This window comes from Mus caroli, chromosome 3, assembly GCF_900094665.2.
Source record: "Mus caroli chromosome 3, CAROLI_EIJ_v1.1, whole genome shotgun sequence".
NCBI lineage: Eukaryota > Metazoa > Chordata > Mammalia > Rodentia > Muridae > Mus > Mus caroli.
In genome coordinates, this window is record NC_034572.1 from 66,796,816 (window position 1) to 66,814,045 (window position 17,230).

Genomic DNA, 17,230 nt, shown 5'->3' on the forward strand with positions numbered 1-17,230 from the left:
CTTTGTTTTCCACTACACTGGTGGGTGGTAGGCTTGAGAGTTAGAACCCTTGTTAGAGTAGCTTAAGAAAACTTTACACCTACAAGCATTAGTATATGTTCAGCACATATGAATATGTTTGTTACAGTTGATACAGTTGGTTCTAATGTAACATAAAGTTAACTTTATTTATATTTTGTAACTATATGAATGTATTTAATGAATGTATATTTCATTTATTAACTGGATTATATAATTTTATATTAGTTATATTGCCTAATTAGGTGAATATTTTGTGATCATCATACTGCTTTTCTCATCATCTATTTTCTATCAGATAGAGCCACTTGATAAATTTCTTTATACTACTTCATTGGTGAAAGTTAAGAGATTCATTATATAAATTAATATATATACATGCATGACATATTGCTTTTCCATAGGTGCAATAAAATACCAAGACAAAAGGAACTTATAGAAGGAAGTTTTTATTTTGTGCATATGATTCAGAGAGATAACAATCCACAATGGGAAGTATGATAGCAAGCATCAGGCATGGTGATTTGAACAGAAAACTGAGAGTTTACATCTTCAAACACAAGTAGAACGTGGGAAGTGTGAAACCATATCTGGTGATGCTAGATAATCTCAACACCTTTTCACCGTGATACACTCCTTCCAGGAAGGCTGTGCCTCTTAAACCCTCCAAACAACACCAACTGGTGATCAAGTGTTCAGATATCTGAGCCTGTGGGGGACATTCTCATTCACACCACTGTATTTTCTCACCTGAGAAAGTCTCACAACCCTTAGAAGAGAGGATGGATCCAAGCATATGCCACTCAGCATTGTTCACTCCATTCTTGACTAAGAGAATTGACTCTGTATTATACACAGAATTCATAATTACCTTCCCTGAAGGAGGTGCCAAGGAGGCTAATGCAGATGTCCACCGGTGCCTACAAATTGTTGTCTATAGATCTTTAAGAAGTCTTAAGACGAGGAGGCTTATAGAAGTGAGGTATACTACACTTTTTAAAGAATTTAATGAACTTCAATTCAAATGGAAGTCTGGGGGAATGTTTGAAAATAGCTCCAAAGGGTGTAGGATAGTGGTGAAAGGAGCATAAAACTGGATCAGGCTGAGATTATTGATATGGAGCCATTTAATGGCTATTCTATACTTAATATGGAAGCTTTCACAGTTAAAAGGGGTTTATTTTATTGGTAGGCTGTGTATTTCTCAAATGATATTCTATTTTAAAAAACTGAAAATGGTTGGTAATACTTGGTTTATTGTAATGAATGGAATTTTAAGACTCAGGGAATTTGGAATGCTGAAGTAGATAAACTGTATAAAACTAACCCTTCACTGTGGGAGAGCCTAGCATACCTGTCACTCACTGCAGAAAACAGTGAGGGGGTAACATGAAGAATGTTAACACTCCAAATGCTTGGAGAGACATCAGTACATTTGAACAGCCATTGTTGTTTTTCTTTCTGATCTTAGAGCTGAAGATTCTAATGCTCAGTGGATAAATTAATTGTAATGGGTTCAGTTGGTCCCCAAAGTAGCAGAGCTCAAGTGGCATCATTGAATTTCCAAAGACACAGCAAGTATGGTATTGTAATGGGCAGTACAGGCAAAGCAATATGTGTAATAGTCTGACCCATACGGACCTTTGGTACTGGATAGTTAAGCATATTTTTTTTCTAGGGATGAAAGAGAAGACTACTAACTGTTGTCTCATCTATGTATATAGAAATGCTCTAGAATAAAAGCAAGGAATGATAAAATTCCTTCTAGCAATCAAGAATATTTGCCTGTCAGTTTCCAGAGTTGTGTCAGCCAGGAGACCTAGAATTCCTTGATGAGAAGGCCAGTTCCCCCTCAGGATCATGTTAACATGCTGAAGAGTTTTAATTTTAGCCTTCCTCCTATCCTTTCCTGGAAGGACTCATGACTTTTAACTAGCATAAATAGACAGTGAAAAATATAAACAGTCAGCTTTGCATGGCCTGTTGTGTAGTATTTAGTTGATATGATTCCAGGAAATCTGTAAAGGTAAGCTTCTTGCTACAGGTAGAAGAAATACATAATGGATAGTAAGTAAATACAGTGGAGATTCTGTTGAAGACATGATTATCATTGATATGAATGATTTTGTCTTATTATGTTAAAACATGTTTATATGCATATACATATATTAATCAATTACTTGTGTTTTCTTCCCTCCATATGTTTATCATGCATTGATAAATCAATGGAAATAATATTGTTTAAGTGTAAATCTGTATTATCATATTTAGGTTATAAGGCACTACAAGACTAAGCATTCTTTGACAAACTTTGCTGACTATTCTAAAATACATAACACACTTGCAGTTGTGTATGGGATAGTTAAAGTATGTTAGGTGGAATTATGCACGGACCTTTGAAATTAAAAACATGACTTAAGAGAATGTAGCTCTGTGTCATTGCTGATGAGGGATGGATTTGTAATGACTAATTACGGTGCCACTTTGACAGCATCTGGATTCAAGTTAATCCAAGCAAGTTTCAGGGCATTCCTGTGAGTGATTTTTCTGATGAGGATATTTGAAATAGAAAGATGAGTCCTAAACATGAGATAAGCCTTATGGTGGCCTCATAGATCAAAGGACATGAAAGAAGGGAAATTTGCTTTTTAACTGTTTGCTCTAACTCTTGCTGTCAAGTTCATTGATCTTCTTGCAGTAGCATACCTTCACTGATACTAGAACCTACTTCTTTGACATGCCAAACTAAACTCAAGGATAGATGCTCTCCAGGAATTCTCTAGGCTTATAGCACTTTATTGTGACTACTGACACATTCAAACATGTGTGTTTAACAGCTCCTATACTCTAGGCCTCTCCAGGGTGAGACAGACAATGTTATAATACTAGGCTATATTCCATAAGGCACTCAAACAAACTCCTTTTTAATATATGTATTCATTTTGTCTGGAGTGTTCCTTGAGATAACCCTAATACCAATTTGTATGCATCTTAGATCTGGTAGTCACCTGTTCTTTTCTTTTTCCATTAGTGTAAGAAAGTTGGATTTAAGTTACTTGTAGATTAAGGAAATTACTCATGGATAACATTTCAGTGTAAAGGGATGGCAAATAACACTATATTTAGGCAAAGCCCCTCTCACCTTACATACTGCCTTTGCAAACAAGTTTGTGATGAGGACAGGTACTGTTGAGTACAGTACATACAAGTGTGATATAGAATTTCACTAACTTGATGTTCTTGTCCTTCTTCATCAAGGTGCAGATTGTCCTATTTATTAGTCATTGAGCTAAGTGTGTCATAGCTAAAATTATACTAATAATCATCAAAGAAATTATGATTGACATGAATTTAATTACATTACTTTTGAAATTATCCTCATCATTATAAACTTCATCATACTATTTTTGAAAATGAAAATTCAATATAATGAGATTCTTTTTTGGAAGAGATTTGTTACTTTAGTTCTTATAAACTGCTAACAAACATTTTTCAGTATATAAATAGATGATCAAAATAATGTTCTGATCTGCCTTAACTATCAACAATTATTTATATACAATATAAAGCATACTTTTTTGTCATATATTCAGAATGAAATACAAACTCACCTAAATTGACAGTTCAATGGCTTTGTTTGGTGTTACATTTTCTCAAGCACTAACCCTAAGGAAGACTGATATGGTGTGGAGTTTGGGTCCGCAGACACTTAATCTATGAATAATTTAAGCCAAACTTTTGTTTCAGCTGTGAATATGTTAAAGATGAGATCTCCAAGGGTTCCCAGAGACAGATTTCTGCGATCCATCCTATAGCACAGTGTGAGGCCCAGGATTCTATTCTAGAATTCCTGTGCATATTAGAACCACATATTGTCTTTGGCTGTTGAATTCTGGATTGAACATGATTCATGTGGCAAATCATGCTCATGAAATGATGCCTGAAGCATGAAATATCTCTCAGAAGAGCCAGTTGGCATGATTTTCAACAGTACTTGAAATTCCTTGCTTTTGTTGATAGCCATATTTTATTTCCCAGATGCAATGGCTCTTTCTTTGATATTCTCTCTTGTCTCTACATATATGAATAGCCAACTTTTTGTTTGTTTTACTATTTGATATTGATACTAGACTTATAAATAAATTATAGGCAACAGTAATATAAATTATAATATCCATTGCTTCAAAATCCAATTCAGATTTTAGCAATAGTTTTATATAGGTAGCTCTGAAAATACTGGATCGAATAGAAGCAGATGATGTAACTTTTAGGTAAAAGCTGTAATGTTATTCAGAAAAGTAATATCAACGCAGCATGTAATTAATTCTGAAAGTTTACATTGTGAAAATTAATAAAAAAAACAACTTCTAATGACTCAGTTCTGAGGCATTAGGTAAAATACTAAGTGAAAAGTATAAGAAATCAATATCCTCATTTGGCATTTCTCTGCTCTGTAATAGCATTCTTGGTATATATGGAGAGAGCTACTGGTATATTTGCCTTCATCTACAGTAAAATGAACATTCTATAAAGGGTAAATCTATTAATTAAAGAGCTGTACAACTCTCTTTCTTGCTAGTGTAATCGTTAAATTGATTTTGCCAGTCCATCATGTAATTGCTCCAGCGATGAAATCCTGCCTTCCACTCTTGCTCCGTTTCATCAATATCTCCTGTAAAACATAGAATACATTGCATTAATCTAAAGTTTAACCTCTGTTTACATTACCTGAAAATAATTCTAATTATAGATGCCATTTTCTGCAAGTATACGTCACAGCAAGATTTTCGTTTTCATTATGTATTATCAGTCTCTCTAACCACTGACAAAGCCCTTAATATATTTTATGTAGTATATTAAACAATGCAACTAAAATTTATATAAATAAAAATGAAGTGAAAGTACAAATTGGATCATGTCAATTTATATTAATATCCTTTCATTATCTTCCCAGAAGACATGTAGATATTACTTGTATTATTTAACTCTTTAGAGCATTGTAAAAACTTCATGCTTCATGTTACAAAATCCCATCAAGGTAATATCTTCAGTCAACATACTTACATATGTGAATATTTACTACTACATAAACAGAGTTTTATAATTATCATACTATACAGATTTTACACTCATTAAAATACATTTCATTCCATATGATGTTCAGTTGCTTATGCTGTTGATTATGTAACAACAGCTTAATAATTCCTTTATATAACAGAAAAATAAAATATTGGCCCTCAAGTAAATTGTGAATCACAAGTATTTTCATGTGATGATTGCATCATTAATCATTATTCTTCATGTATAAATACATCTGTTTGAAAAGAAAAAGAAAATGTTAAGAATGGAAAGGCTAAGAGTATAAAGTGGAAGCATTTAGAAAATAAAAAAAAAGGAAAGTAGAATTGTGGATTGGATTTCTAGTAAAATATTGATTATATCATCAAAAATTAAAGCAGTAGATTCTTCATCAGAAGAAGATATCTACGGCCACCTTTCTGTTTCTTTGAGAGAGAATTCTAATTCATAGAAGAAATTATGAATTGTAACATAGTTCGTTCTTTTTTTTTTTTTTTACAGTGAAACAACTTATGGCTTGGACATTGTGACATGAAAAAGCACTACAATAGGTCATGTCATGATTGTTGTTGTTTTGTGTTTTTATTTTTTTGAGACAAGATTTCTCTGTGTAGCCCTGGCTGTTCTGGAACTCACTTTGTAGACCAGGCTGGCCTCGAACTCAGAAATCCTTCTGCCTCGGCCTCCCAAGTGCTGGGATTAAAGGCACATGGCACCACTGTCCCACTTTTGTTTTGTTTTGTTTTTTGTATGATTATTTTTTTAAGAGGTTGAGGAACTTTACTTAGAATTTTTGGAAAGAGTATTTGTAAGGGTCCCTCTACTGATGTGATATAATGGTCATTAAATGGAATTATATGTATGAAAATTGATTGATTTCATTTGAAATATAAAGAACTATGAAAGGAGTATTTTATCCATTGTCTTCAGCTTGTCACTTTCATTAATATATGTAATATAAAGAAACATAAAAAAAGCTAAAACCTACACAAATATATGGCATAATTTTTAAAAATTGATGTATTAATAACATGTATAGAAGTAATGAGGGATAAGAGCCATGTCAGCTAGTTAAAACAAGAAAAATCAAACAAACAAACAAATCCTTCCATTCATAAAATTAAGTGTTCATGATTTTTTTACCCAGAAGACATGGAAATATATTAAATAAAATATTTTAATAATGCATCATATAATTAGAAAAATTCTAATGCAGAAATTTAGCCATCTGTGCTATTTCTTGAATTAAAAATTACCAGTCAGAGGCATATTTAACATTGAATATTTCCAAACTACAGAAAAAGATACTTCGAATACTTTTAAAAAATTATTAGAAATTAAATATAAAGTACAAATAAATATAATGAAAATAACAAAGCTAGCATATACTTGATATGAACTGGCAAACCAAAAGCAGCACTGCCTGAGGAATGAGCTGTGTGTCAGGATGAGTATCATAAAGCCAAGCAGGAGAACTCCGAATGCAGCAAAAACCAATACATCCAGAAATCAACAATTAGGACCGCTAGACCTCCACGTTAAATTGCTGAGCAGCTGTTCTTGACATAGAAATTTTATTTCTTAGCATGATGCACAGGATGCTTTGTTCAGGGTCCCTGGTTGTCAGGCTCTGCTTTCCAGCATGCCTTCCTATTAAGATTTCGGTGCAGGCGTGTTCTTTCTTGATCCTGGACCATGCCTCTGCCAGTTCATTATGAGTGAGCAGGTGTCATTTTTATGTGGGGCTTCACTGATAGCACAGTTCTATTCAAGGGCTTCAGAACAGAGCATGCATACACTCTGTACACAGTTATCATATTAATTGATTAAAATGAAAAGACGGAAAATATATTTTTTATTCAATACTTAGTTATACTACACAAAACTGTATAAAAATTTGCTAGATGGAAGCTATTATGGAATAACAATCTACATAAACCCACCTTTAGTTCTTTAGAAATTATTCTTATTTTCCAAATTTTTGGTATTTTATAGATAATTTATGATATGATTTATTATTTTTTGAATAATAACAATTTTGTGTGATTTGTATTCGCTAGTGTTTAAAAATCCAATATCTTTTGGAAAAGAATTTCTATTAGGTTTTGAGATTTTAATATAATCACATCATTTCCCCAATCTTTACCTCCCTCCAAAACCCTCCAAATGCCCCTCCTTGCCTGTTTTCAAATCCATGGCCTCTTTTTTAAAATTGTTATATATGTATATTTATATACTTCTAGCTGCCACCTAACCTAGTCACCCAACAAAGAAAAGAGAATATCTAGTGATATTCTGAAAAGATTGTTACATTGGTATTAATCATTCCAATGTACAATTTAACAACATATTAATATCTTCAAAAGGATACAAATAAATTATATACTAAGCATGAAAGAAAGCTTTTGAAAATAGTCAATGACAACAATTGTATGAATAAAATTAAATTCAGCAAAGTTAAAATTGTCTTTACAATAAGTTAAATAACAAGTAATGCAATTTATTTTCTAGACAATAGTTGTCTAATTTCAAAGTGCCAGATTTACAGAAAACATGAATATTTATAATGAGATTTACATAAATCAATTCAACTTAAGTCATATTTTGACCTAAGTATTTCCTGAAAAAATAAAGTTCTCTATCAATGAGCTAGTAATCCCCATCGGAGTTTCTATGGCATATTTATGGAACATAAATACAATGTGATTTTACATATATAAATATGAACAAGGTTAATTATTTCATAACCATTAATTTTCTACCTAGGACTAAAACAAAAGTATTTTTAATTTTTAAAAATAATATTCATTGTGTGTAGGTCTTTATGTGGGGAGGGGCTGTGCAGGTAAGTGGAATGCACAGAGATGACAGAAGAAGGCATCCAATTTCCTGTAGCTGGAGTTATGGGCAGCTATGAGCTGCACAACATGGGAGCTGGAAACTGCATAGGGTCCTCTGCAAAAGCAGCATAGACTCTTAGCTGCTGGGCCCTCTCCCCAGCTGGTGAATTTAATTTTTATCTAATTTGTTTCTATGAGTGATTATGCCACTTTTAAATTGCTTTAAACTGCAAAAACTATGTTACTAGATATAAAACAGGAGCAGTGTGCTTTATTTACATGAGTTTGGTGGGTTGTGGATATAGTGGAGACTATAAATGAATAATTTTGTTTGCTTATTTGATGATTCACTGGAATAAAAAGGGAAAAGAGAAGTGGATAGGCATGAGAGGCTGTATTTAAATTCATTTCTGTTATCATTGTTTCTTCTCACCTTTGTGTCTCATCTGCAAATAAAAAGATTCTCTTCTCTATGAAAATGATTACACTTCTTTGTCTTAAAAACAAAAAGAGTGAGCAAACTTCAAGCAAAACTGAAATTTCTTTTGTTAAGACCGAGGAAAGGGGATGTTTTTGGTCTCTTGGGCAATGGTACACTGAATACAATCGAAACTAACATCTCATATTTTTGAGGATAAAACTCAAGGCTCAGGGCACCAGAACTTTTGTGAGGGTTTTGTTAATGAATGAATGATACCTCATTATTCTGTCTGTACACATACAGGAATTAAGAAGTTATCTCAGTTTTGCTATGAAAAGTTATTATTTTATTTTATTTTATTTTTAATAAGAACTCTCTCTGATCTTACAGATGAAGGCCTCACTCTCTCAATGCCTTCATTTCTTTTTTTTAAATTTTTAATATTTTTATTACATATTTTCCTCAATTACATTTCCAATGCTATCCCAAAAGTCCCCCATAGCGCCCCCCACTTCCCTCCCCCCCCATTCCCATTCTTTTGGCCCTGGCATTCCCCTATATTGGGGCATATAAAGTTTGCAAGTCCAATGGGCCTCTTTCCAGTGATGGCCGACTAGGTCATCTTTCGATACATATGCAGCTAGAGACAAGAGCTCCGGGGTACTGGTTAGTACATCATGTTGTTCCAACAATAGGGTTGCAGATCCCTTTAGCTCCTTGGGTACTTTCTCTAGCTTCTCCATTGGGAGCCCTGTGATACATCCAATAGCTGACTGTGAGCATCCACTCCTGTGTTTGCTAGGCCCCGGCATCATCTCACAAGAGACAGCTATATTTGGGTCCTTTCAGCAAAATCTTGCTAGTGTATGCAATGGTGTCAGTGTTTAGAAGCTGATTATGGGATGGATCCCTGGATACGGCAGTCTCTAAATGGTCCATCCTTTCATCACAGCTACTAACTTTGTCTCTGTAACTCCTTCCCTGGGTGTTTTGTTCCCAATTCTAAGAAGGGGCACAGTGTCCACACTTTGGTCTTCATTCTTCTTGAGTTTCATGCGTTTAGCAAATTGTATCTTATATCTTGGGTATCCTAAGTTTTGGGCTAATATCCACTTATCAGTGAATACATATTGTGTGAGTTCCTTTGTGATTGTGTTACCTCACTCAAGATGATGCCCTCCAGGTCCATCCATTTGGCTAGGAATTTCATAAATTCATTCTTTTTAATAGCTGAGTAGTACTCCATTGTGTAAATGTACCATAATTTCTGTATCCATTCCTCTGTTGAGGGACATCTGGGTTCTTTCCAGCTTCTGGCTATTATAAATAGGGCTGCTATGAACATAGTGGAGCATGTGTCCTTTTTACCAGTTGGGACATCTTCTGGATATATGCCCAGGAGAGGTATTGCTGGATCCTCCAGAAGTACTATGTCCAATTTTCTGAGGAACCGCCAAACTGATTTCCAGAGTGGTTGTACAAGTCCCTTCGACCTCACAGTTTGGATTTAAATATATGAGTCCAGTATACAAATATTCAGTCCACAGTAGGTAATGAAAAATGTCCCAAATTTCTCATGAAAATATTTAGAGGAAGAATTCAAGGTGACAGATACTGACTTTTACTATTCTTGATTTAAAAATCACCAAATTCTTGAACTGAGCAAAGGCGACTGAAAGTCCTAACTACCGTCACTGACTTACTTTCCTAAGTTCAACCTAAGTTAAGGACAGCAGCAAAAACTGGTAACACTTTAGGCAATAGATCAAAGACATATTCATTTTCCTGTCATAATTTTGATGTTAAATGAGATTATAGAGAGAGCCACATTATAATGGAGTTGGGTATTGTAAAGGCTTCATGTAGTATGACAGAAAGCTAGTTTTATTTAATCATAAAGTTTGTCTACTTACGTTTATCATGGTGATAAATCCATATATTGTAATGAAACACTTTCCTCCAAATCACTTTTACAAGGTCTCATCTTTAGTTGTTAGTCTTGCTAACTAATTAGGGCTATTGGTAAATGATCCTGGAAATGGCCAAGTTAAAGGATGATTGAGATGTCCAGTATTTTTTTTTCTATTTTTGAACATGTGTGCATGATGTTTTCCAGACAAACGGTGTCTCTCCTGCTCGCTCTGTGAATCCCCTATGTCCACCTCCCAAGACTGATACTATGCTTATTTACATAATTTTGGGGGATCAAAATTCCAGTCCTCATATTTGCTAGGGAACAATTTAAACACTGAGTCTTCTCCCCGAACCCTAAAAGCACTTAAATCTATATGTTGTCTTCTTTAGTTTCAGCGAGAAACACTGTTCACCAGTTATTCAAGCAGTTGAGAAGTCATTGTGTCTAATGCATATCCTTATTAGATAATTCAAAGCTCATATATTTCCCTTGAAGTCCTTCATTTATTCTTCATGAGAAATTATTGCTATCATTGCAAAAATGAATAATTTCTGTCTCTGTAAAAATAAATATGAAGTACTATACTCTAATATTCTTACTACAAATATGAACCTGAACATATGACATAAACACTGCACATTTTATTTTTTTGAGGTACATGTAATAATGGCCAGATATTGAAGTGCAGCCTAGAAGTGAAGTGCTGGAATCCATGTGTTTAAACAAGTCTTAAGAGTCATAACTTGGAGAACATTTGTTGCTTAAATGTAAACGATGGATGAAGTGGTGTTTAGAAAGCTTATTGCTTTTCTATGTGAAGTGAAGTAAGCATTTCTTGTTTCAATAAAAAACACTCTGTAGTAATTCTTTGAAATTTTCTTTTGTTTGTAGAGCTATCTTTGGAAAATATTCAACTTCAATCATAGCCTTATAATATGTGAAACATTAATGGTAAGAGGAGTAAAAGTTTCAAATCTTGAAAAATATAGGTTATGGCTTGTGGCTTGACAATATATTCTTATAGATGTAATCTCCCTAAAATTATTTGCTTTAAAATTCAAAGAATAGAATCTCAAACTTGGTTAAATGTAAGAATTTTAAATGAATACATTGTTCCAGAAACCATATAATTTATTTGCCTTAAACTTTAATACATATCTGTGCACTTGTGCATGTGTGTACACATTATTCATTACTCTCTCTCTCTCTTTGTATCTCCTGTGTGTGTGTGTGTGTGTGTGTGTGTGTGTGTGTATGTGTGTGTGCCCATGGATAAGTGCATAGTGATTGTTGACTAAAGGCACGTGTGTGTGTGTGTGTGTATATATATATATATATATATATATACACACACACACACATACATGATGTAAAGTCAATCATTGATATTGGAACTTGTCATCCAATAGGCTGGCTGACAAGAGAAGCCCCCACACCAAATCTACTTGTCTCTGTGACTGTTGCTCAGTATAGTGTTGGGTGCTTCCACATTCAGCTTTATAAAGGTTCATGTGGAGAATCTAACCCCAAACATTGGGAATGATAGTCAGAATCTACTAAATTGTTTTGAGTCAGAATGTACTAGATATTTAAATACAAAATAATGTTCAAGAAGTACTAAATTTAACCCAAAGGAAATTAATACATTTTTCAAAATTTGCTTAAATTATAAAAATGTTCATTGCTTTCACAAGCAGCTGCAGTTGACCAAAACAGACATTTTGGTGACAGAATATAATTTTTAATGGAAATTTTGCATCCAACATTTAAAATTGCTGGCTTATCAATGGTGTGCCATACACCAAAAAGTAAATTATTATATATTCTGTGCACTTGAACAATTACTCTGCTGCCTTGTCATAAGCATAATATTTATATTCATCTCCTCACTCACTCATTAATTTTTCTTCAAAGTAGAACCCAACACTATCATTTAAGCAGATTTCACATAGAGATTAGAATATGTGGTTTGTGGTATATTCAATGGTATCTGTTTTGGTTTCTTGGCAGATTGAGTTACCTCATTGTTACTCATAGCCGGAGGACACAAGGACAGCACTGTTGCTCTGCCAAGGGACACAGAGACCCATTCTGGGTATATATTATGTCACAGAACATTTAGTCATACCCACAGCACAGATATATCATTAAACTCTTTCAAACAGATGGAGTAGGAATTTCAAGCTTGGGGATCAATGTCCAATAATCAAAGGGCATATGAAACAACCTGACTCATCTCTCCAGCTTACGGTTTTTCTAAAACTGACCCAAAAATCTCTGAAGAAGAAACCAAAAAAATGTACATTACAATGTACTTTGACAATGAGAATTGAAGAGATAGCCCGATATGCATTGGCTGGTTGAAATCAATCACGTTTTATTAATTAAAATGATCCTGTATTTTAATATAAACAAAACACATCTAAATTTAGAGCAAACACAAATGATTTTTAAAGAAACATTAAAATGCTTTTCCATAAACATTTTAGTTTGATCATAAATATGAATTACTTCTCACCAAAGACAATATATTTAAATGGCAAAATAAAATTGAATAATTAAAAATTAAAATTGAAAATATTGAAAATGCTACTTTCACTGTTTCAATAATAATTGTTCTATAGATACACATGAAATGACTAAATTAGAATGACTTAAAAACAAAACAATTATTTATAAAATGAGTGCAAATTCAACAAAATATTAAATCTAACAATCATAAAGAATTGCTGTATACTATAGAATGAAATGGCACTCCATTAATATTCATTTTGATATGTAGCAATGATAAAATATTATATAATTTCTGAATATGGTTACTAATATTAGACTAAAATACATCTAGTTATAAAACATCTTAGAGATATAGATGTTAAATTCTTTTCTAAGATTAAAATTAGAATCTATAGCTATAAAATTGAGGCAATACTTATTTCATGTTTAATATTAACCACATTTGAGAGAGAATACATTACAAATTCTTTCTGTGTATGTGTACAAGTGCTTATACAAGCACATACTCTGTATGTTGAGATAGGCTCTCTCACTGAATGTGGAGTTCATCGACCCTACTGGACTAGCTGCCCTCATCCCCAAGGTGACCTCCTGCCTCGGCCTCACAGCAGCAGGATTATAGGGATGTGATGGCCATAAGTGTTGCTTGCAACAAAACTCAAGTTCTCATATTCTGCAGCAAGCACTTTACCTGATGAGTTATCCATCTTACCAAGCCCACTTTACTTCTTTTATTTTTGAAAATGTTTTACATACAGTATATTCTGATCAGAAACGTATCACCCTCATCTCTTCTCAGATCCTCCCCATGTCCCTGTCCATCCAAAGACATAATTTTCTCTCTTTTTCAATTTAGAAAAGTATCACTTAAGTCATATTGGCATTTGACCTACAATCAAGTTTCCATAATTTTGTACTATGCACAACATATTAAAGAAGAAAATGAAAAAAAGGACATACCTGTCATTTCCAAGACTTTTGGAAAAAATAGTCTCCAGAACTGACATTGGGGAGCACGAAGTTTAGAGTATATTTTTGACTTCTCTGTGTTCAATGTTAGGTATTTTTGTTCAGTACTTGTGAAGACAGGCCACATTGTGCTATTGGCCTGGGTCCCATTGGGATGTCTAGATAATTAAACAGAGACATTATAGTTTTCATGAAATCATTGTCCTCTGAACCTGCTAAAAAATTTCTAATAATCAGAAAAAAATGACTACATTTAAATGACAACAAGAATGAACTGTTATTCAGGATGCCTAATATATATATATATATATATATATATATATATAATTTTTAATATCTTGAACTACCATGTTAAAGGAAATTAGTGGAATTGAAATTCAGTGTATCTATTGCAGTGTAATATAGGAAATATTTTAATTTTTAGAAAATATGTCTTGATTTATACATAAACATACTCAAAAAGACATGTTACTTTTACTTCATTATCTTTCTCTATCTCAGATTTAAACTTTTCATAGTCAATATTCACACCACTGATTTTATCCTCATGGCCCCTATTACATTCTGTTAATTCTCATTAATAGAGTCTTGAAATGGCATTAAGAATCTCCTTATTATACTTTGATCTCACTTGTCTAGGAAAGTGGCATGCCTCATTTTAAAATCCTCTTATTGAACTTTTGTTTTACTCTTTACTAATTCGTTATTAGAGCCAACAAAATGTTTCTGCAGGTAAAGGCACTTCCCCCCCAAATTAGATAGCTTCAGTTTGCTTCTAAGTAAAAGGAGAGATTTTATTCCTGAAAGATGTTCTTTGGTTTAAACATGGATTATTTATAATATATATGCAATTAAAATTTCAATAATTTGTACTTGAATTCAGATCAAATTAAAACATGACAGAAGCACATTTTTTTTTTAGTATTTTCAAGTATTTAAAGCACTCAGTATGAATTACAATCATTCTCATTCGTATCCATCCTTGTTTCCTTAAAAGGTTAGAGTGAGAACAACTATGGAAATGAAGGACCATCAGGGCAAACCACCCTGAAACCAGGTCTAATGGAGATAGGAGTATCACACTTGAAAAGAGATCACCAATGAAATGGGATTTGGGGTAAAATAATGAAAGAAAATTATAAACAGAATCAGAAAGGTATTTGAGAAAGCCAGAGAAGGAACAGGGATAGTATGATGTGAACACTGAATCTGCTACTTACTCCAAATAATGACAAAAGCCAAGAAGCTAGTTTAGCGTTGGGATAGTAGTGTTGCCATATTTACATCTGACAATGTGAAAAGGCACTGCTATTTTACTTGCATACGTTTACTGTAGTTGAGGCCTCATTTGTAACGTGGTATGTTGAGCATACTATGGAAGCCTGTGATGTAAGTATTAGTATTTCTTTAATGAAGAGAGGTTTGAAGTGATAGAAATAAAAAATTCTTTAGATTCTCTCAGTGTTTTTTTTTTTTTTCCTCTTACGCAAAATTACGGAAGAAAAATTCTACTTGAAATTTCTGTAAACTTCCTATGAAAAACTCCATCATTCATATAGGTCCTATATATTGTTACGAGAAAGAAATTGCAAGCAGTTTTAGGAGATATAAAACATTGAGATTGAGAGGAAACTCTCAAATGAAGAAAGTTTGGAAGTAAAGCTGCTGTTCACCCAAAACAGTTATCTAGAGGCAGATTGTACCAAGAACGTGTGTTGAATAAGCCCCATCAATTCACATTTCATCACAGTCACAGGAATACTCAAGCATGAATTTAGGAGCCTTTGCAACAAATAACTTCCTGATGGACTAGTTGATTTTATGGAGGAAATGGATGATCGAGTAAGGATTATTAATAACCAGAGCTATTTAAGCTACACCAGTATCAACCTAGAAATGAGGCTTCCAGCTTTGGGGTATTATTTGAAGGAGGTCAAGAGGAAAATGCAGCCTGATCACAGATGGCACATTGCCTGGGAGAATCATGGAGCTCTTCACCTTTCTTTAAAAGCTGTAGAAACTAACAAGTCCAGCTGCTGGAGGCTGGATCTTAAATAAAGAGAACCACTGGTGTGATCCAAAATGGCAATTTTGATGCTGCTAAACTACCCACTTTCATTATAATTCCTCTCTAATTAACTTATGGAAATGTTTTAAATGCACACTCATTCCTGGCTTCTGCAATTGAGACCTAAGACAGAGCTGACTTTTTCCTGAGTTCAAGAGCAGAACAGTAATGGCAAATTCAGTGAGCACTTAGCAAGCTTTGTCCTTTGAAATGGCTTATAATGTCCCACGTTGTAACTTCAGGGCAATAAATTTCCCCTGCTCATGGATACAGATATGCTTTTCAAAAACATGACTGAAGCAGCTATTCAAGTGACAGAACAATTTACTCTCTAATTTGAACAAATCTCCCAAGAATTGAAACTTAAAAAGAGATAGAATTGTCTTCCAAACTGTATCAATTAAAAACTTGTGAAATGCAGTATATTTCCCAGACACATGATTCTGAAACAGGATGCAATTCAAATCACACTTATAAGATACATTTGAATATCTTGAGTTTTCTATTTCTGTAAAATATTTTCTGCTTTTGTCACAAAATAAAGACTTGAAAGTGATTATAACATGAAATGTTTCAAGAAGCAGTGAGCCTTTATCTTTGTCAGGTATTTTTCACTTTGAGATATTAAAAATGTTCAAAGCTCAGTTATTATAATTTTCTCTTAAGTAAATGTGAAAGGTTATGAGGCACATCCAGGTTAACCTAAGTGATTATTTTTTCCACCTATGGTACATAACGGTTTTCTGCATCTTATAAATATCTGGGCAGACATTCAATAGTTTCATTTATAGAATAGATTAAGAAAATTATAAGTATTAGTGTAGGTTATCCTGGCAAAAAATGATGAACATTTAGTTTGATCTTTCAGTTTTCTGGCAAAACACAGTCTTAACATTGCTTATGTTAACAGAAGAATTAAGATAAATTATAAGGCAGGGAAATGGTTCTGTCAGTAAAGTGTTTGCCACAAGAATCATGACAAGATACATTTTGATCCTTGCTTGCCATGTAGAATCTGGTTGTGGTAGCTCTTCTGTAACTTCCAGTACTGATGTAGGAGACAAATCCATGTTGCTTGCAGTCTGGAGAGTCTAGATGAATTAATAAACTTCAGGTTCAATCAGAAAGCAGGTCTCAAAATAGTGTGGAAAGTGACAACTGAAAAAACCTAATTTGTATGCACACACACACCCAAACACCCCCCCCCCAAATATACAAGGAACACACAAAAAGAAAACAGAGAATTAATTTACATAATTAACTACCTAACATATCTACAATCATGTTAGGTAGTTAATTTTTTTCTTTTTTTTTATTGGGTATTTATTTCATTTACATTTCCAATGCTATCCCAAAAGTCCCCCACACACTCCCCCACCCACTCCCCCATCCACCCACTCCCACTT

The 17,230-nt window shown here is 33.5% G+C and overlaps 1 protein-coding gene across 1 annotated transcript in view; it reads right to left on the reverse strand.

Annotated features, from left to right (window-relative positions):
- Positions 1 to 447: 447 nt before the first annotated feature.
- Bche (butyrylcholinesterase) overlaps positions 448 to 17,230 on the reverse strand; it is a 76,114-nt gene continuing 59,331 nt past the window's right edge. Inside the window, exons 3-4 of the mRNA XM_021158415.1 lie at positions 13,748 to 13,914; positions 448 to 4,690 (exon numbers count right to left, since the gene is read on the reverse strand). Coding sequence (XP_021014074.1) covers positions 4,566 to 4,690; positions 13,748 to 13,914 — 292 coding nt within the window. The 3' untranslated portion in view covers positions 448 to 4,565. The remainder of the gene's footprint in view (positions 4,691 to 13,747; positions 13,915 to 17,230) is intronic.